The sequence below is a fragment of the Phoca vitulina genome, unplaced genomic scaffold (assembly GCF_004348235.1).
Source record: "Phoca vitulina isolate PV1807 unplaced genomic scaffold, GSC_HSeal_1.0 scaffold10, whole genome shotgun sequence".
Taxonomy (NCBI): domain Eukaryota; kingdom Metazoa; phylum Chordata; class Mammalia; order Carnivora; family Phocidae; genus Phoca; species Phoca vitulina.
In genome coordinates this window covers 18,491,010-18,513,121 of record NW_022589713.1, presented here as the reverse complement: position 1 = coordinate 18,513,121, position 22,112 = coordinate 18,491,010, and the positions used below count along the sequence as shown (strand labels likewise).

The following is a 22,112-nucleotide window of genomic DNA, read 5'->3' as shown; positions in this document are numbered from 1 at the left end:
AACAAAAAACAAAAAGCAGTATTAAAAACAAAACCCTCCTCAGAACAAAAAAACCCAAATGGCAGGTATCCAAATAAATACATGGACAAAGGACTTAAGAAGGCACGTCACAAAGCAGAAAACTGAAATGAACAAAAACATGAAAAAGCTGGGGCGCCTGGGTGGCTCAGTTGGTTAAGCGACTGCCTTCGGCTCAGGTCATGATCCTGGAGTCCCGGGATCGAGTCCCGCATCGGGCTCCCTGCTCAGCAGGGAGTCGGCTTCTCCCTCTGACCCTCCCCCATCTCAAGCTCTCTCTCTCTCTCTCTCTCATTCTCTCTCCCAAATAAATAAATAAATAAAATCTTTAAAAAAAAAAAAAAAAAACCATGAAAAAGCAATTTACATCTCATTACTAATTAAAAAATGCAAATTTTTTCACCTCACACATCAGAATGACTAAAGTTTTTAAAATGTTGGCTAACTGGGTACTGGTGAAAATATGGAGTGACAAGAATTAAGTATTGGAGGAAGAGTAAGTTGGCACAACCACTTATTTTAGCATTACTTAGTCAAAATAAAGATATGCATAATCCTATGACCAATTAATTTTAATCTTAAGTATATACATCCAAGGAAATATATACATCTGTGAATCAGCAGATAAATTATCATCATAGCAGCATTCATTTGTAATAGCCTCAAAACTAGAAACTACATGTATGTGTTCCAACAGTAGAAACGATATATAAATCATAGGATCTCCGTAAGACGGAATATTGTGTGGTGATGATAATGATGCCACCACATGGCTGAATCTTTTAAAGACATAATGTTGAGCAAAAGAAGCCTGACCCATAACTGTAAAGTAAGGAAATAAGATGATTGCCATCAAAGAAGAGACAGTGATTACGTTGGCAGAGAGGAGGGAGTCCTGACCAGAAAGGGGAACTGGTGGGGCTTCTGAAGTGTTGGCAATGTTCTTTCTGGACCTATGCGATGGTTTTCTGCATGTCTGCTCTAGAATATTTGCTAAGCCTGTTTATATGCCTTATTGTTTTATATACTTTATGTGCCATTTCTCACAATATAAAAAAGTTGGGAGTTTCAAAGGGCAGACTTTTCTGAGTGTTGAACCCGGGCTTTACTCAAAGTGGAAAGGAACCCTGAGTTCCAAAAATACATTAGTTATACATTTTAGAGCAGGAATAGCCCAGAAGGTGATGTCAGACACTTTTTCCATCATCAGACAAGGGGATAAAACTGCCGCAGTGAGAGAGGAAGAGGCTCCAGGATGACATGACTAAAGTTTAGATCCTGTCTGGATCCCTGAGAAGTGCAGCATTCTGGAGTGGAGGAAGGGGAAGAGGCAGAGGCAAAGAAATAACTGTTGAGCCTGTTAGTGCCCATGGACCCCGTTTTTCCTCCCCTCCAAGCCCTGTACCTTCCTGCTTAGTCTTACCTATCACCCCTTCACCTAGCTTCTATCTGTCCCTGAAGACTCAACCCAGAGGCCCTCTGCTCCAAGAAACCCTAGCACTTGCCCCCTCCTTTTTGAAAAGCTGCCCATTCCCAACAGTCAGGGTCACATGGCATGGTCCCTCTCTGCTCTCCACCCCATGGACCAGTCTTTTACCTTCTGTACACAAGTGACCTCTGCATTACAGGGTGCCTGACTGGTCTGGTGCTAATAGGGCTATGGGCTGGACAAGGCAGACTGAGAGACACTGCAGGGACCTTCTCAGACAGGAGGTAGGGATAGAGCTCTGGAAGGGGCTTTCCTGCCCTGAGATTCCTTTTAGTGGCTTTCAAGTGGGGGAAGCAGGGAAAGGAAGGAGTTTGCCTCTGAACGGGACTCAGCCTATGTTCTCATTCAAGGTCTTAACCTAGCCTCTCCCTACCACACAGAAATGAGTAGGGCAGTTATTATCAGTCCCACTTTACAAACTAGGATGCTCAGACCCTGAGAAATAAAATATCTTACTCACGGGTCACAGAGGAAGAACTGGATTGCAAATACTCGTCTCTGCAGCCCAGTGTCTGCCTATAGACATATGAGGTTAATACTCAGGAATTACTTGTTCAACAAAGGCATCCGTTGTCTACCCAGACCCAGGCAGACACAGAGGCTGCCCTCAAGTATGGAAATGCATAGGGTTTCCAAAACACTGTTTTGGATAAACTTGGGAAAGGACCAAAAGACAAGGAGCCAAGTGTTTTGGGCTAAGATTTATTGTTGACCAGAGCACTTAACAGCCAAGGTACTAGATAACCAGCCCCCATGCAACAAGCTCATCCTGCAGCCCAGACCTTTAGACTGCTTTCCTCTGCCTTCTACCTCCTCTTCTCTGGCTCTGCCAGAACCTGAGAATCAGAAATATGCAATTCAGTAAGTATGTGGGAAGCACCTGTTAGGAGTGGTCAGCAGCCACAGAGGCCTACTGTGTCACAGTGTCCTAGTTATCTTTGAGGGGCTTGTGGCAGAGACCGTGGAGAGGAGTACAGGGCCATCCTGGGCTCAGGCCCAGGACTATCCAGGGAGGTTCATTTCCCTTACTCTTGACATTCACATTCACTGACTTGGCATATATTTACCAAGGCTCCCTAGGGGCTGAGGAGACTCCTCTAGAAATAGTGGTGCTGGCAATGTTCACCAGTCTCCAAACCCCTGACCTGCGAGACCTAGTGCATGTAAAGGTAGACTGCTACTGGACAAAGATCCTTGAACAAATCTATCCTTCCACAGTCCTATTCCTAGAATTCTCACTGAGTCTGGACCAGCCCTGGGAATGGTCAGTTCAGAGGTCAATCTCCATCCTTAGCTGACTTACTTTCTAAGAAACTATGACTTGTTCTGAACATCTGCCCCATGGAAGAGAGCTACAAAGTGGCTATAGTCTGGCCTCGGCTTGGGTATTGAGTCACTGAAGGGGCATTCTCCCCAGTCTCAGGGTACCTCGAAAAGATATGAAAACTTGATGAGCTTCAGGCTCCGACCGAAGTCCAAGAGGCCTCCCACACTGCCTGCTGGGGCTGGGAAGCAGAGAGAGAAGTCAGAGAAGAGACCATGAGCCTCAGCCTACTTCTCAGATTGATTTGTTTATTGACCACTTCTTAAGAGTCTCAGTGCTGAGATCTAAAGGCCTGTGCTGTCCACAAAGAAGCAGCCCACATGTCCCAAGAGCAGCTAAAACCAGCTCACCCATTTATTTGACTGAGAACATGAAGGAAAACAACAAAATTAAACAATCTTTAATAAAATTCCTATAGAAAACTCAGTCACAGGGTAAATACTCGGTTCTCTTTCTCATGTCACTGAGGATTAAGAGCTCCCAAAAGTCTTTGGAGAAAAAGCAGTAGTTTTGCTGGATATTGCCAGTACTCAGAAAGAGCATCCATTTACACATTCAAACCAGTAGTTCTTATTGCACATGTTAACATTATTGGCCATCTAGCACCCTAAATGTATGGTACCTCAACAAATAAATTAAAGAATTCCATGTGGCATGAAACCATTTCAATCTGAACTAATATCCTTGAAAAAAATCACATTATTATAAGTTTTAATAAATACAGTAAGAACAGCTGGCATTTTACTAAAATACTGAATTTCAGGTCTGGAGAGGATTCCATAAATAGTTTCTTTTCATTTGCTTTCTGTCTTGGATGCGTTTGCTCAAGTATTATGCTCTATGAAGTGAACTCTTTCATAGATACCATGTAAAAACTGAAATTACTATGTGCCTCACTACAGAAGCAACTGGAAGAACTGGATCTCATACAGTTAACTAAAAAAGTAACTTAGGGAAAAGCTCTGCTTTTTGTAAAACTTTAAAACACAGACGGAAAAAAACAAAGAAATGTCTTTTTATATAGAACTCCCACTAGAAATTTTATAAATATATATGCAGCATATATATTATATTTGCCTCACGAGCAGATTTTCACCAAGTCTGGTAGGAATGATGCTGTCATAGTAGATAAATATCAACAAAAGAGTTAATCTTTCCACAGATTTAAAGATTTCCTTTGAAAAATAACCATAATTTCAAATTATGTTATAATTTATAGTTGATGTAATTTAAAAAGGGAAAAAAGATACCTTTCTTTTAAGCCTCATTTGGAAAGTAAGAACAACTACCAGTCCCCAGGTGTGGATAAGTTGGCTGAGTGATAACACTTGGTCACAATACAAAAAGAAGTATTTACACCTTTCTGGAAAAGTACCAAATACTTAAAAAAAAAGAAGAAGAAGAAGAAGAAGACAGAAAATAATCTCTAGTAGCATTCTTCGGCGTGCAAAGTCAGCAGGAAATGATTATCCATTATGTTGGGAGTTTTCATGATGAATCTTGGAAGCATTCAATAAAGCAGAGGGTGGTCATCGGGGATTGTTCAGATTAGGTCCTGTGGGATGCCTTGTTCTTAATTTAACTGAGTTCCAGGATTTCATTCCCTTTATAACATCTCTGGCAGGGTCATGTTCAATTTAGTGCAAGTGCAAACTGAAAACTAAACAAAACCAACAAATACATTAGGAGCAAAGGCTGATCATTAAGATCTGTAGTCTTTCCGAACTGTGTGGGCCATCCAGTTCACTTTAGTAGTCCAGCTTTCCCTGAGTGCCTCATCAAATTTTTGCTTAAATTGCTTGAGTGCTTCTTCTTCACTCTTCCCTAAGGCAAGAGAGTCCTAAAAATGAAAGAGAAAAAAAATCTGATTTTATATATCCTCCACAGTGACATGCAAATGTCAAAATCTCAGCCATGCCTCCCCAGCCACCATTAAGCTATGTGTCTCGTGTTCTTACTTAAATGCCTTTTGCAGGATAGAAAATGACAAAAGGTAGGGCGATAATATAATCTCTGCCAAAGGGTTTTTGAAGATGAAATTTATGATTACTGCAAGACAATTACTCAGCTGCTTGTCACTACCACTCCTGGGTAAGAATAGTCTAACAGGAAATGGCTTTGTTCCATTCCCTTTGAACATCTGAATGAAATAGGTAGGTACAGCTGAGCTTCACGCCTACAAAGTCCAATATACAAAGAAAAGGGGTTTGTACCTTAAGATACTGTATATCCTTGACTGATGTGAGCTCAGGAAGCCCTGCAGTCAACATCAGTGCAAAAAGAGTGATGAAAAGATTCCCGTGCCGTCGTAAAATCAGATATGCATCCTCACAACACTGGCGGAAGCTTCAGTTGATGCAACAAATCACAAGAACATGATATCAGAGAAGAGAGCAAATTTCACAAAAGAAAACAAGACAGACATATCTAAACTTTCTGTAAGAGCTGGAAAATTTCTCCTGAACTAAAGGTTCATTTCTGATTTTTAAAACTCTTTAAAAATTGTTCCAAAAATAAAATTTACATAGACTAAATCTAGCTGTCTAAAATCACACACACTGGGCACCTGGGTGGCTCAGCTGGTTAAGTGACTGCCTTCTGCTCAGGTCATGATCCCAGAGTCCTGGGATCGAGTCCCGCATCGGGTTCCCAGCTGGGCGGGGAGCCTGCTTCTCCCTCTGACCCTCTCCCCTCTCATGCTGTTTCTCTCTCAAATAAATAAATAAATAAATAAATAAATAAATAAATAAATATCTTTTAAAAATAAATAAAATAAACACACACTAAATTGAAATTCTAATAAAAGGCTATTTAACACTTACTCTGTGCTTTTTAATTCTATGAGACCCAAAAACTAGTTCTAAAACAAGTGGTAATTTATAATTCATGAGGACTTCTGAACATATTTGTAGATTCTAGATTTGTAGTCTAACTCCAGAGACTAATTTCTTTGATTTCCCAAGTCAGTATCAATGCTTTTGCACTGCACCTCCATTATCATCTTGCTTTCCCTCTCTCTCCTCTTAAAGATATTCAAGAGGACCATCCAATGCTATCTCCCTAATTTTGCCAAAAAGAAAAATGAACACCCAGAGGTATATTCTGCAGAAATTCAGGCAGAACTAGGAATGGTTAACAGCAATCATTTGGCAAGTATATAGTATGAATTGGTCACATAATATAACAACTCTGATTATCATAATAGCTCTAAATTTTCAAAAAAATTTTATTTTAGAGAGAGACAGCGAGCTTGGGCAGGGGCAGAGAGAGGAGGAGAGGAGCAGACTCCTCGCTGAGCATGGAGCCCCTGACATGGGGATTGAGCCCACAAAACTGAGATCATGACCTGAGCCAAAATCAAGAGTCAGAGGCTTAACTGACTGAGCCACCCAGGTGCTCCAAAATAGCCCTAAAATTTAACTATTTTTGTCCCTATTTTAAGATGAAGAAACAAACAAGAAGACAAGTAATGTGCTTGGAAACCTACAAGTAGTGAGGACTAGATCAGAGATTACAAAGTTCTGAACCCTGGCTCCCTTAGAATAACAGCAAAATGCCTGTCCCTCTCAGCATCTCATTATGAAATGTCTTAAGACAGATAAAAAGTGGTGTGCTATTGGAATAAAACACAGTAACTTATTTCAAATTTCTAGATTCTGTTCCTCCTCTCTGAACCAGAACATGGATCTGACAGGCAAATTCCCCAAAAGCCCCCAGTTAGCAGACTATTTCCCTGATCTAAATATCTCAGCTAAGAAATGCTAGTCCAGCTAGTCAGATGAGAAAATGTCAGATATGTTTCTCCTTGACATGAGGGCAATACTCACCGGCCAAACTTCTCTGTGTTTCCTGTTTTTCCTTGTTGAATCACATGAATGAAATCATAGGTAAGAATAAAAGGCACCCGTTCTCTTTTAATGCCAAATTTAGACTTGAAATTTCCAAGAATATGTCCAAAGTCAATGTGGAAGAGCTGGAAGACAAATGGGACTTAATTTCTCTTGTTTCCAAAGAGAAAGGTTTAAGATCTCAGCAGTCCTTGACCCCCAACACTACACTGATCCTCAACTGAGCCCTTTTCTCACTCTTTTTATTGACATATAGTTGATACACAATATTGTATTAGTTTCAGGTGTACAGCATAGTGATTTGATAATTACATACATTACAAAATGTTCATTAGCCCTTTTCTCTTTTCAAAGGCTATTGGGTCACTTGGGAAGAGTGTTTAAATAACACTCGTAGATCTTTTATACTCAATAATAACCCAGACCTGATATTAAACTGCATTTACCCAGTGGGAAACACAAATCTTTAGAAAGTAAAAGTAAAAAAAAGAAACAAAAAACAAAAAGAAAAATGCATCCAAATAATAAACATGTCTGATTTTAAAAAGTCAAATAGTTCTACATATCAAACTATTTTGGTCAATATTTCTACATACGGAAACAAAAAAGAAAGTACAGTCTTGTCCCAGCAGCCCCCTCAACACCCTGAGTGCTACTACTATTTACTATTTAGAGGTAACTTCTCCCCACTCTTTCATGGGTTTTTCCTCCATTTTTTTAAAAATGGTATGTTTATACTTATTTTTTACCTCCTAGTTTTGAAGTAAATTATGGAAGGTAAAGACTCAGTACTTTGTGCTAATGTAATACTATACAATGAGGCACAGTATATTATAATTTCTGGTTAAATCAATACTCAGTGGGTTTACACTGTTCAGGCTATGTAAATACATTTCAAAGCTAAGCTATGTGGCAACAGTACACTATGACTACATTTCCTTTTATGCCCATCTTTTTCCTTGACAAAGCTTTTTTTCCCTTGGCTTAGTGTCCTAGGACCCTCTTCATTAATTCTTCCCCAAATCTTTTTTGTTTTTTTTAAAATTGATTTATTCATTTGAGAGACAGAGAGTCTGGGGTAGAGGGGCAGAGGAGAAGGAGAGAGAGTCCCAAGCAGACTCCCCGCTGAGTGCAGGGCCTGAAGTGGGACTTAATCCCACGACCTTAAGACCATGGCCTGAGGTGAAACCAAGAGTCAGATGCTCAACTAACTGCACCCTCCAGGTGCCCCTTTCCCCAAATCTTATATTGAAAGAATATGTCATTTTAAACAACTGCAATAACTTCTCAAAACATTAGATAAGTGCTTATCACCTAACTTCAAGCAAACAAACCAATGAATATATGAAACAGATGGTATGTGAAACAAGGGATGGGAAATAAAAGGAAAGCACAAGACATGACTCCAAGAATCACTAAAGAATCTGCCTGAATTGCACAAGGGATTGTGCTGTATGTAAGCAATAGCATCACTGAGGCCCTTGGCAGACTCTGGGGAGAGCTCACCTGGCCGGTTTTTTTGACCATGATGTTGTCACTGTGTCTATCACCAATCCCAAGGACATAAGAAGCTACACAGTAGCCGGCACAGGACAAGGTAAACTCCTCAATGGCTCGGTCTAGGTCATCCCTGAAAAAAAAAAAAAAAAAAGAGAGGGGGGAGAGAGGGAGGGAGAGAGAGAGAGAGAGAGAGAAAGAAAAGAAGCAACAAAGGTTTTCAGTCTCCAAAAGTATAGGATGAGACCCAATTCACACTTCTGCTTCCTTTTTAATTGTGAGTAGAAAGGCAACACAGAGCTGCCAAAACCCTATGAGCAGAACATTCTGGATCAGCCAAGAGAGGGAGGGTGAACACTGCAGAAGCAGGGCAGAAAGGAGTCAGCAGGAAGACTCAAAGACATCAGATAAATGGACCTCAGCCATTCAAACTGCTGTGTCCTGGGGACTGAGCTTCACTGGTGTTGGGAGTAAGTTCATGTGCATAATAATAAGAGGAGATCATCAGCTTTGCTGGCTGATGCTGGGCTTTAGAACATTTTTTGGTCAGTTTTGACCTAACACTACAATTCCATATTTAAGAGTTAAGTATTACAGTTTCAACACTTAAAATCACTGACTTAAATTAGAAGTTAGTAATACAGACCCTTTAGAGACAAGGTCTTACGACTGAAATTTGAAAACTAATTCTCCAAGTCCTTCTGTTTTGCCAACGATCAAATATAAATCCGACTTTTAAGTCTTTAGCCAAAAATACTTGCAGTGTTTTCTCCTCACTGTGAAATTCCTTAATTGTCTATGATTGGGGCTTTCCGAACATAGTAACCATTAATAACACAATTCCCAGCCCTGTGTTTTTTTTAATTTGGAGCAATCACAGTCTACAAACTCATTTACTTCTATTGTAAAAATCTACTGAAAACTTACTAGGTTCATACATTCATGTAATTACAGAAGTTGACACATTCAAAAAATCATTTTAAAAATTCATAAATTCTAAGATTGTACCTCCTACAAGGCTCTGAATTTGATCTAGATAAAGCAGAATTTAATGCTCCATCTGTGAGACTTTAGGAAGGCCTATTTGTCATTCTGACCTAACCTGAAATAAAGCAATAAATAACACTAACATTTCCTCTAGGACACTGATGATTCTACTTGAAAGAACAGTTATTACTTGTTTGGCTGTTTGTTCAGAAGAATGATAAACAAACTAACCCAGAATTGTATTCTTTAAGCCAGTTCAGAAGGGCATCTTTGTTGAAGGCTGCTGCAGCAGCCACATTGCTACTGTTCAGCTGAATGTCAGCAATTGTTTCAGAGGTGCTCACAACTTCAATGAGGCCAGAGCGGTCTCCTGTCGCTAAACAGCCATAAGGCAGCATCCTGAAAAGGGAAAAAATGGGCATAGTCACATGTATATGTTATCCATAAAATGAAACTTTCACAGAGTGAGTTTCTTCTTTGATTTTTTTTTTAAGATTTTATTTATTTGACAGAGACACAGAGAGAGAGAGGGAACACAAGCAGGGGGAGTGGGAGAGGGAGAAGCAGGCTTCCCGCCGAGCAGGGAGCCCAATGTGAGGCTCGATCTCAGGACCCTGGGATCATGACCCGAGCCAAAGGCAGACGCCTAACGACTGAGCCACCCAGGCGCCCCTCTTCTTTGATTTTTAAAAAGTTTTATTACTATTGATACCCTTGCTATTTTTGTATTATTGTCATATGGAAAATTACAAGTTTTATTTTCTGTTGGGGGGTAAACCTCTTGGCCAACAGATGAAGTAGTTTACCAGAACTCCAATGTACCAGCCAAATGTGTAATTTGTTATCTAGTTATTCTGGTGAAATATTCTATTTGTTTGTGTAGATGGACAGAAGTGTATCAGATAAAAGAAAAGTCTTTTACTTTTATTCTTATTTTGGAGAAGGGAACCACCCTTTACAGAGCACCTAATAGGTGCCACACAGCAGGCTGAGCACTTTTCACATTACCTTGCTTAATGAATGGCAACTCCATCCTTCTAGCTGTTCAAGCCCACAATCTTAAGGTCACCTTTGACTCTTTCTCTCATGACCAGCATTTACCTATCCTGAAAATATGTACTTAAGACTTCTCTGCCTCCCCTCTTCCTCCAGCTCCTACCCTAGACCAAGTTACCATCAACCCTTACTCAATTCTTCAAGTTTCCTTACTAGTCTCCCTGCTTCCACATCATAGTCTGTTTTAAATGCAACAGCAATATAATCCATTTAAAAAGTATGCATATTATGTCACTCCCCCCCATCAAAATCTCTGCACTGGCTTCCCACCTTAGGGTGAAAGCCAACATGCTTGCCATAGCTCACAAGGCCCTTCACCTCTCCTCGTATCCTCCCCTTGTTCACTTTATTCCTACTACACTGGCTTCCTTGCTTTCCTCAAACGTATCAGGTACAACATTCCCTCACTCCATTTTCTCTGCCTAGAACATCTTTCCCCAAGACCTCTACTTGACTTACTCCCTTATTTCTTTGAAGTCTTTGCTGAAATGTTTCTGTCTCAGTGAGAAATTCCTGATAATCATATTTAAAATTACAAAACTATCTGTGACACAACACTTGCTATCTCTTCCCTGTTTCAATTTTCCTCTATAGCCCTCAACACTATCCAGACATCATGTACATTTTATTTGTTTCTTTATTGTCTCTCTCTTCACCATTAGGATAGAAGTTCCACCAGGCAGGGCTGTTTTGTTCCCTGCTGTATCCTTAGTGCCTGAGAATGTGCCTGACACAAAGCAGACAGTAAATATTTCTGAATGAACAGACAAATTTAATAACAAAATCCCTATAAGGTAAGTTCCCAGTTTTACAAATGAGAAACAAAAGTAATCTGCAAAAGGCCATACATTTAACTAAGCATAAGATCTAAGACTTAAAACTAGGTCTGTGTGGCTCTAAAATTATCTTTTAAACCCAACAGTCTCTAGAGTCACTGACTATATAACAGGCCTCTCAGGCTGCTCTTGTGTAAAATAACTTTTGCTAAATTGATAGGTAGCATTTTGCTTTGAATTTCATTTATACGATCCCTAATGAAAATAAAAATTTTCTCATGTCTCTTTTAGTCATTTTAAGACGATTTTCTTTTATGACTTAGGTATTCACATTCTTTCCCTATTAGGGTTCTAAAATATTTTCCTTAGTGACTTACATTACTTCTTTAAATATTAACATTATCCTTTTCTTCCTTTGGTTGTAAATATTTTCTTCAGTTTTGTAAAAACTGTGTTATCCTTATAGCAACTCCAAATTAGAATGGGAAGTTCAAATGAAAGGTGACTACAGAAAATGTAATGGATGGGATTCCAGGACTCAACAAATACATGGGTAAAGCCATGTGCCATGCATTGTGTTTGCTGCCGGTGATATAGAAAGGAACAAACAAAAAAAGCAGTCCTTGGGGCGCCTGGGTGGCTCAGTCGTTAAGCGTCTGCCTTCGGCTCAGGTCATGATCCCAGGGTCCTGGGATCGAGCCCCGCATCGGGCTCCCTGCTCCGCGGGAAGCCTGCTTCTCCCTCTCCCACTCCCCCTGCTTGTGTTCCCTCTCTCGCTGTGTCTCTCTCTGTAAAATAAATAAATAAAATCTTTAAAAAAAAAAAAAAAAAAGCAGTCCTTGCTCTCACTGAGCAGACAAGGCACAAATGCACAATGTGCATGTGATCTTTGTATGAATGAGAACTGCCATGAGAACATGTCAAGAGTTGAGAAAGATCTCTACGAGGAGGAAGGACAGCAGGGCTGGAGGAAAATATAAGGGGGTATACAAAAGCAAGGTGAGGACAAGAAACAGTGTTGGAAAGACTATGCAGGGCCCTACAGGTCATGTAAGGACTTCTGTCATTCTCTTAAAGGCACTGAGAAAGCTTGGAAGGATTTTATGAAAGATGTGTGTGTGTGTGTTTGTGCGCGTGTGCATGCGCACGCGCACCTGAGTTGGGAAAACGTATGAATGCATTACTGTAACAACCCAATAAAAGAGCCAAGTTTCATTAAATAATCCCTAAACTTCCATACAACCAAGAATTCAATTATATTTTATGCCTTTTTTAGGCACTTTCCTGGTTTAACTAAGTAAGGCTGGCAGAACTGCCAAACTACATGCTGGCAGCCTGATACACCAATAGACTGATTTACATCTGCATTATTAATTTTTTTCCCTCCTTTTAAAAAGTTACCTTTCAGTAAGAAAGGTAGCTTGGAGCATGGAAGCTTTCCCAACATCCCTGTCCTTCTCGTGACACAACACGTGTGAGGTAAACAGTGTATGGTTTAACTGCACTTTGGCTCACTTTCCTGCTTCTCCTCCCACCTCACTTGCAGCCAAACTGGGCAAAAATCCAACAACTTCCTCTTCAAAAGCATGCAATGATAAAAGCATTCAGTGTCTCGAGGATGAAACTCTCACAATGGGAAGGAAAAAACATCCTTGTCAGACAGACAGTTTGACAGAAGTCAAGCTGGGGGCAAACTCCTGGAGCCCTGACCATCTTACATGGGCCCAATTTGCACTCGATTTCCACACTTCTTATAAAGGCTGGAACAACAACTGGTAATGTTTCCCTTCCTTTCTCACACTCTCTGACACAAGGAGCAATTTGTTACCTTTCCACTAACAGGAATTAAAATATAAATTCTACAGCAGAGGGGATGGCAGCCCCCATAACCCTACTCTCAATGGGTATACAGACAATCTTCTCTGGCCTTGATTCTGACTCATCGACCCAAATCAGAGTGGTACTGGAGCCCCTTGTTTCCAAAGGAGGAAAATATAATTCCTTTACCTAACGTTTGCATTGCTTCCATCTTCTTCCTTAATCCTTCCAAGATTACCATACCAGTGTCATTACAGAACTGTTCATTAGCACTCTTAAAAGGGAAGTAAATCCCATTAATGTAAGTCAGATGTAAAGTCACAATGAAGACAGCTGTCCAAAATTCAGGGGGTGGAAGAGGACTGTCAAAACTACTAAAGGTCCGATAGATTTACATATAGACAACCTATGAGACTTGACAGAAAAGGCTGAATACCTATTATCTGTTGACTGAATGAGGTCAGAGTGTTCTAACATAATGACGGCTTACAGATGTTCTAACTTAACATGAAAGATACCAATAGTATTTTTCAGACATCAGAGAAAAATGAAAATGAGAAATACACACTTTCATTCATGTTAACATGGCACTGTTACAAGTACTAAAATATTCTGGTCAAAGTAATAAAGTATAGAAGGTACCTGAAGATTCAAGATTGAAGTTAGCAGAGTGTATGCTACGCGACCGAGTTTAACCTTAACAGCTGGCCAAAAGAAAAACAATAGGAACACTGGAACACACATTTATAGAAACAGTAAAACAAAGTTTGGTGAGAAAAAGGTATTCATTTAGAAATTAACCCTAAAGAATTAAAGTTCTACATATTTTAAAAACATGGGGTCAGAGTACACAAAGTCAGCAGAGATCTCACTGAACAGACAAGTTCCTTTTTCTTGTTAGACACTTGTTGCTTCCCATAAGAGAGACGCTAGGTTTATTTCTAGCACTCCCACATGTGATTTCCTCCCTTTGCCTGAGGTCACAATGAACTTCATTTGAAGCTAAATGTGCTTTACATTTGAATAGAATGGGTAAAATAAAAAAGCTAGAGAAAAGGATTGGGGTTTTTAATTCGGCTGATGGAACTGAGGCAAACCAAAGGGACCCCATGAAAGTAAAAGCTGTTTTGTTCCTTTTGCATTTTTTCCTGCTTCTATTCTTGCTAGGAACTGCACCTCTGCCCTACATTTGCCTTAATGCATGTCCTCCTTGTAAGGGACAAAGTTAGTATCTTTGGAGTCTTCCAGCACAACAGGTAATATCTAAACCACTGGCACTACGCATCTCAAAGCCAAGACCCTGGCTTCAAGGAATAAGTGACTTATGATGGACACCTGGGCTTTGTCCTTATTCTAACTGGTTCCTGGATACCTGAGAGGACACAGGCCAGACCATCATCCTCAATAAAACCCCCCAGACCCTAAACAAAGACAAGACTCATGCTTATTTCCTTTCCAAGTGTCCGGGACAGTCCATCTGTATCTGCTCTCCCTATATCTTTAATAAACTCTGCTTTCACCTCCTGCTGACTCCTGGTAAATTTCTGTCCTGCATGAAGCCAAGGACCCTTTTGGCTGGTCCTGTGAGATCCACTCTGTGTCCCTGGACCTGGCTTGTAGGCATCAGAACTTTACTTTTTATTTAATTTTTTTTTGAGAGAGAGAGCGGGAGGAGGGGCGCGGCAGGCAGAGGGAGAGAAAGAATCTTAAGGAGGCTCCATGTCCAGCGCAGAGCCCGACACAGGGCTTGATCTCACGACTCTGAGATCATAACCTTAGCCAAAATCAAGAGTCGGGCGCTTAACCAACTGAGCCACCCAGGCTCCCCTGTAGGCATCGGAACTTTAAAGACAAAATTTTTAGCTCAGCCTTTCATAATTGAACATGACTCCTCATATGGTCTAAATCTGCTTTTAGCAAAGGAGACCACTTTGTAGCTTACGTGCTAACCTTGGAAAGAACCAATGAGTTACTAGCCTAAGCTTGGAAAGTCTCCCCTGTTTTTATGGGATAAATCAAGTAAAATCATTTTTGCAGGGGTTTACTTTATAGGAAAGGTCAGCAAACTTTTGGAGATTAAGCCAGATAGTAAATATTTTAGGCATTGCAGACTACTCAACTCTGCAGTTACAGCATAAAAGCAGTCACAGACAGTATGTAATCAAATGGGTTGTGGCTGTGTGCGAATAAAACTTTATATACAAACAGTGGGGGTTCCTGGGCGGGGGGGTGTAAACCAGATCCCTCTGGGTTTATGTTCCTCACGTAGAGTTCACAATCATCCACTCCTCTTATCTATGCAGTATGGCCTATGTGTATGTGCTTGACTAAAAAACTTGCTACCTATTCCAAAATAATTCTACTTTTTACACAGTGGTATTAGAAATTCCTCCCAATTTAAAAGCAAAACTCTGTCTCTTATGGTGCTCAAAGGGTCCTTTTTAGATAATTTAAACTATAATCTCACTTTCTTATTTCAATCCCATCTATAAGTCCAATAAAAGTAACAATACCAACAGCAAATTGCTCTTTATATCTCAACAGCATGGAAGGATCTAAGACTAGAAAACTCCTTCTTTAAAGAAAAAAAAAAATCAATGGAAAGTTACATATTTGGGGCACCACAATACTTTGATAAACAAAGGGTACTAGAGATGTCCTATCATGATTGCTTTCTTGCTTAGACTGGTAAAATGAAAAAATGACATCAAGTATATAGTCTGAAAGACCTGGATTTGAATCTGGCTCCTTCACTTAGTAATTTTGTAACCTTTGACAAATTGTTTAAAATCCCTTGAGCCTTAATTTTCTCATCTGTTAAAAAGAAGTAACATGCGGCGCCTGGGTGGCTCAGTCGTTAAGCATCTGCCTTTGGCTCAGGTCATGATCCCAGGGTCCTGGGATCAAGCCCCACACTGGGCTCCCTGCTCTGCAGGAAGCCTGCTTCTCCCTCTCCCACCCCCACCCCCCCTGCTTGTGTTCCTGCTCTCGCTAACTCTCTGTCAAATAAATAAAATCTTAAAGAAAAAAAAATGTAACACAATCTCATAACAGTTTTTTAAGTTATATGATATTACATATGTGAAGAACCTAATACAACATCTAGCTCAGTCAATAAATAGCAAGTGTTTTAAGTTTAAAAAATCCTAAAATATATTTAGTAATGAAAATAACAATTCAAGTTTCAAAAATTAATCAGAAAACACTTATAATCTTAAAGGGATAAAGTCAATCACAAGTAAAACTATTTACAGCAAACTTGTAGACTAAGCTGCTATAGATACTAAAACACACAAAAAAAATGACAGGTAAAGTAAAAAAGGTTTCATAAATAGTTATGGTTAATAAAGAAAGAGAAAGAGAACTCTGGGTCCCAGAAATAAGATTATTCATAGCACTGGCTGAGGAAGTTACTGACTTGGTTGACATTTTAATGTCCATGAGAAAAGAGATATGGTGTTGGGCCCATAAGAGACAGAATCTGGACCTGAGATCCTATACAAGGCTGGGGATCTGAAAGCGCTGTCAAGTGTATGAAAAAGGAACTAGAAAATGTCTGCTCACGGACCAGAAGATGTAGCATGAAAGTCTGCCATCTACCTTGGGCACTGGATTGGGGGCGGGGGGAGGGGCGAGTTTTGTGAAAATGCAAAAACTCAAGACTTCCTACATTCTCATGAAATCCAAGTATAAACTACCTATGAAATCTGAGAACATAAAGGCAAAGAGTTAAAATAAAAACTGACTGATTGTGTGTAAAGACCTTGGGGAAGAGCACAAATTAAACTCAAACTCATTTTGGGAGGATAATTTCACACCCTAGGGAACAAAGGACCCTCAGAGAAAACATAATCCACACCAAAAGGGATTTAAAACCAAATTTTATCAGGGGCGCCTGGGTGGCTCAGTTGGTTAAGCGACTGCCTTCGGCTCAGGTCATGATCCTGGAGTCCCGGGATCGAGTCCCACATCGGGCTCCTGGCTTGGCAGGAAGCCTGCTTCTCCCTTTCCCACTCCCCCTGCTTGTGTTCCCTCTCTCGCTGTCTCTCTCTCTGTCAAATAAATAAATAAAATCTTAAAAAAAAAAAAAAAACAAAAAACCAAATTTTATCAACTACACAAGAAAATGAAATTGGACAATGTAGAAGAGAAATTTAGTGAATTAGAAGACAAAATACAAGAAACTACAAAGAATGTCACCTAAAGATGGGAAATAGGTAAGACAGGTTAAGAGACATGCAGGACAGAACAGGAAAGTCCAACACACCTCTATTAGTTGCAGAAGACTATGAGAGTGAAAGAAATGCAATACTGAAAAATATGGTTACATTTCGTAGGCACTAAAAGAAAATGTTATTTCCTCTCATTGAAAAGACACAATGAGAATGGAGGAGGAAAGATAAAAAGAAATCCATATACTAACAAAAACTGCAGAAACCAAAGGCAAAGAGAGATTTGTTTTCTGCAATGGGGCAAAAAAAAAAAAAAAATACTATTTAGACTGACAGCAGACTTGTACAAAGTAACAGAGGTCAGAATACCAGGGAATAACATCTTCAAGGTTTCTAAGGAAAGCAGCTGTAAATTTAGATTTTAAAATTCTATAACCAGGTGATGTCTGCAAAAACAGGGAGTTAAGGACCTCTGAAAATCCAGTCTTCCATAAAAGCAACGAGAACACTAGCAAAAAATTGTCAGAATCGACTATTTGAGTAATATGGAAAAACAAGAGTTGCAGCAATCGGGGTGTTTTTTGAAGAAAATGGCCAAATCTCTGTTATTTTACCATGACATAGTCCAATTTCCCACCTTCCCAGTTCTGCACTAGACTTGACAATGAACAGTCCACAATCACAGTGAATACAGTAATCCAGTACCCATTAGAGGGGGCAAAATGGGGTTGGAACTCCTTTGGTCCCATTTCTGGAGCTGTCATTCTTCAAACTCTCTAGTGGTTCTCAGGGAGATCTCACTCACAATTCTATGTTTCTCTGATCTGAATCAGACCTCACCTACTGTGAACTGCCTTTTATTGGGGTGTTTTGAAAACAAAAAATCACAATCAACTAACACTGCAGCTACCTAAGGGGTAAGTAACAGTTGGGCAAATAACAGGCTAACCAAAAAGCTTAAAGGAAAAACTTGGGGAGTAAGTGTCCACAGAGGACAGTGAAAAACTCCAACATAATCATAGAAATCTACAAAGCTATGTGCACAGATACGGTTTTATGCATACCCAGAGGAGTATATAGCACAGCAAAGAATTCAGACGGTCATAGCTGTCACCTCTTTCTAACATTGAGACATTACACAAGTTAGGGCTAAGACACAGTTCTGAACTACCTGGCTGGCTGCTGAAGGAACTACCCTAACACATAGAGCCCCTCAATAAAGAATGGAAGACTTATAGATTTCAGGGACTCAAGGAAACCTTGGTCAATTACTAGTTGACCAATAAACTAACCAAAGACAGAAATCAGTAACCACATACAAGAAAGAATACAAACTTTACATAATTACTTCAGATAAATCACTAAATAAACAGACTGCAACAACACAAAACACTGAGGAATGATTAGAATCTGATTTTCAGAGCTGCCAAATTATTTAAAGTGTTCGGTTTCAACAAAAAAATGTACGAGACATACAAAGAAACAATATTACCCATACGTAAGAAAAAAGCACCCTATAAAAAACGTCCCTGAGGAAGCCGAAATGCTAACATTTCAGACAAACTTTTAAAACTTTTTTTTTTATAAAGATTTTATTTATTTTAGATAGAGAGGGCGTGTGTGCACAAGTGGAGGGAGGGACAGAGGGAGAGAATCTCCAGCAAACTCCCTGATGAGCGTGGAGCTTGATCCCATGACCCATGACATCACATTTTAAAGGGCACCTGGGTGTCTCAGTCAGCTAAGTGTCCGACTCTTGATTTCAGCTCAGGTCATGATCTCAGGGTTGTGAGACTGAGCACCAAGTCTTGGACTCCATGCTACGCATGGAGCCTGCTTCCTGCTTAAGATTCTCTCTCTCACTCCTCTCCCTCTGCCCCTCCCCCCCAACAAATAATAAAAATAAAACACCTGCTTTAAGTATGTTCAAAGAACTAAAAGAAACCATGTCTAAAGAACTAAAGTATGAAAATGATGAATCATCAAATAGAAACTATCAAGAGACAGAATTATTTAAATGACCCAAATAAAAATTATGCAGTTGGAAATTATAACTGAAATATAAAATTCACTAGAGGGACACAATAGCAGATTTGAGTAGCCCTAAGAAAAAATATGCAAACTTGAAGATAGGTCAAATATCCAATGAGAAGAACAAAAGAAAAAGAATGAAGAAAAATGAACACAACCAACAAGGACATAATGGTTGTGTCAGGAGAGGAAAAAAAAAAGGCAAAAAGAATTATCTGAAAAGAGTAAAGCTGAAAACCTCTCAAGATTAATGAAAAAAACAATCTATACATCTAAGAGGCTCAAATGAATTCAAATTCAAATGAAGTCAAAGTCAAATCCCAGTAGGCCTGGATATATTATAATCAAACTGTCAAGATTCAAAAAAGAGAATCTTGAAAACAACAAGAGAGATGTGATTCATCCCTTACAGAGACCACCCCCCAACCCCTGCCGAATTAACTGATTTCTTATCAGAAATCTTGGCGGCTAGAAAGCAGTGTGAGGACACATTAAAATGTGCTGAAAGACTGAAAACCGAGAATTCAATATCCAGTCTATTCTTCAAAAACAAAGGAGAAATTAAGACTTCATAGATAAATAAAAACAGAGATGGAACAAAAGTTGGAGGACTCACTTCTGGATTTCAAAACTTAACACAAAGCCACAGTAATCAAGGCTGTGCATAAAGACAGACATGTAGATCAATGAAACAGAATTTAGACTTCAGGGAAAAAAACCCTCATATTTACATTCAATTAACACATGATAAGAGTATCAAGACAATTCACTGAAGAAAGAATAGTTTTCTCAACAATGGCACTGAGACAACTGGATATCCAAATACAAAAAAAGGAAACTGGACTCCTACAATATACCATATAAAAGTATTAACTAAAAATGGATCGACGATCTCTAGTATAAGGGTTAAAACTAAAACTTCCAGAAGAAAACGTAAGTGTAAACTTTCATGACATTGTATTAGGCAATGACTTCTTAAACCTGACACCAAAAACATAAAAAAAAAAAAAAAACCAAGAAATAGATAAATTGGATTTCATCAAAATTAAAAACTTTGTGCATCAAAGGTCACTATCAATAAAGTGAAGAGACAACTCACAGAATGCAAGAAAACATTTGCAAATAATTTATTTAATAGGGTCTAGTATCTAAAATATATGAAGAATTCCCGTAACTCAAAAGTTAAGACAATCCAATTAAAAAATGAGCAAATGAGGGGTGTCTCGCTTGTTCAGTAGGAAGAACATGTGACTCTTATCTAGGGGTCATGAGTTTGAGCCCCATGTTGGCAGTAAAGATTACTGGGGAAAAAAAAAAAGGAATTAAAAAAAGAAAATGAGCAAAGGACTTGAACAGCTATATCTCCAAAGAGGATATACAAATGACCAATAAGTACATTAAAAGCTGGCCAACATCATTCATTATTAGGGAAATACAAATTAAAACCACAATGAGAAAACTAACAAAACTGCAAGCAGAAACTGACAAATGCCAATTATAATGGGAGGTTTTAACATATCTGTGAAGTGAAAAATAAGTAAAAATTTGATGAGAGCATAGATTTGGACAAACTTGATAAAACAAACTTGATAAAATAGACTGATTTATAATCTTACTGCTAATAATTATAGCATATGGAATCTTTTCTCACAAATGGGATGTTTCAAAAAGTGGACATTTTTGTTAAAGCATAAAGAAATTCTTAAGAAATATGATATTGATATATACTGACCACATAATTCTGACAGTAAAGAAGTAAAATTAGAAATCAGAAACAACAGCAACAAAAAAATCCAATGCATTTGGAAGTTATAATAATTTAAACCAGATCAGGAGTTGAGCCTGTGGAAAGATGGCAGCAGAGCAGGAGGACCCTAGGCTCACCTCGTCCCATGAATACAACTAGATAACTATCAAATCATTCTAAATACCCCAGAAATCAACCTGAAGACTGGCAGAACAAACTCTACAACTAAAGGCAGAGAAGGGGCCACACTGAAAAAGGTAGGAAGTACAGAGAAACCACATAGGAGAGAAATGGACTGTGGCCACTGTGGTGGGGAGGGAGCCATGGTCATGGAGAATGGCGAGACACAGACTACCACACAGGGGAGCACACAGAGAAAACCAATCCCTATAGCTACTGGCTTGGAAAACAAGAGAGCCCAAATTTTTTGAGTTCTTACAACCAAGAGGGCTTAAAGCCTGGAGTTCTAAAGGTCAACATTGGGACCGTTCCTGGAGAGAAGGCAGGGCAAACAGCCTGCAAACATACAGCATGGAAACAGCTATCTGAAGAGTGCCTGGGGTGCACAGTGCAGAAGTTATTTGTTCATCTTGGAGCATCCCAGAGAAGCAGCCTTCAAGGAGAGACCCATCCAGAAACAAAGAAACTGGCAGGCACCATCTCCCTCCCCTGCCCCTCAGCATAAGTAGAGCCACCTGCTGGAACCAGCACAAAGCCAACACCCACTACGTAACTTGCTTACACCAAGCCTCCCCCTCCCCATGCTCTAGTGGATCTGCCCTTCCCAGTCCTTCTTGCCTTAGGCCCAGCACAGCAGGCCCCCTCTCCCAGAAGACTGCCCCAAACCCCTTCTAGCACCACATCTCTCCATCCAGGAGTTATGCAGGGCATTGGTTCCAGAGCCCTAGTTAAAACCACATTCAGGCCAGGGACCAAACACTGCCCATAATAGACAAAAAGAGCTTCTGCAAACTGGCCTTAATGATAAAAGAGCCAGGACACAAGAGCAGAGCACATGCAGCACACACTGGAGACACTCCTGGAAGTGCCAGGCCCTGCAGAACAGGGGACACGACACTGCAGGGCACTATAGGACCTCTTCATAATGCCATTACCCTCAAGAACAGGAGATGTAGCCAACTTTCCCAACACACAGAAACACGCACAGCAATTTGGACAAAATGAGAAGACAGAGGAATTTGTGCCAAATGAAAGAACATGACGGGCCATGATTAGAGATCTAAGTGAAACAGATGTAAGTAACATGCCTGAGAGAGAATTTAAAGTAATGATCATAAAGATACCCACTGGACTTGAAAAGTGGAAGACATCAGTGAGACCCTTAACAC

The 22,112-nt window shown here is 39.7% G+C and overlaps 1 protein-coding gene across 7 annotated transcripts in view; it reads right to left on the bottom strand.

The window, feature by feature from the left end:
• Nucleotides 1-347: 347 nt before the first annotated feature.
• The window catches only part of PIK3CB (phosphatidylinositol-4,5-bisphosphate 3-kinase catalytic subunit beta), a 199,595-nt gene continuing 177,830 nt past the window's right edge, over nucleotides 348-22,112 (bottom strand). For all 7 annotated transcript variants that reach the window (XM_032408604.1, XM_032408606.1, XM_032408602.1 and 4 more), the window contains 5 exons: nucleotides 9,395-9,562; nucleotides 8,186-8,309; nucleotides 6,659-6,804; nucleotides 5,045-5,177; nucleotides 348-4,671 (listed from right to left, as the gene is read on the bottom strand). In XM_032408604.1, coding sequence (XP_032264495.1) covers nucleotides 4,534-4,671; nucleotides 5,045-5,177; nucleotides 6,659-6,804; nucleotides 8,186-8,309; nucleotides 9,395-9,562 — 709 coding nt within the window. In that variant the 3' untranslated portion in view covers nucleotides 348-4,533. The remainder of the gene's footprint in view (nucleotides 4,672-5,044; nucleotides 5,178-6,658; nucleotides 6,805-8,185; nucleotides 8,310-9,394; nucleotides 9,563-22,112) is intronic.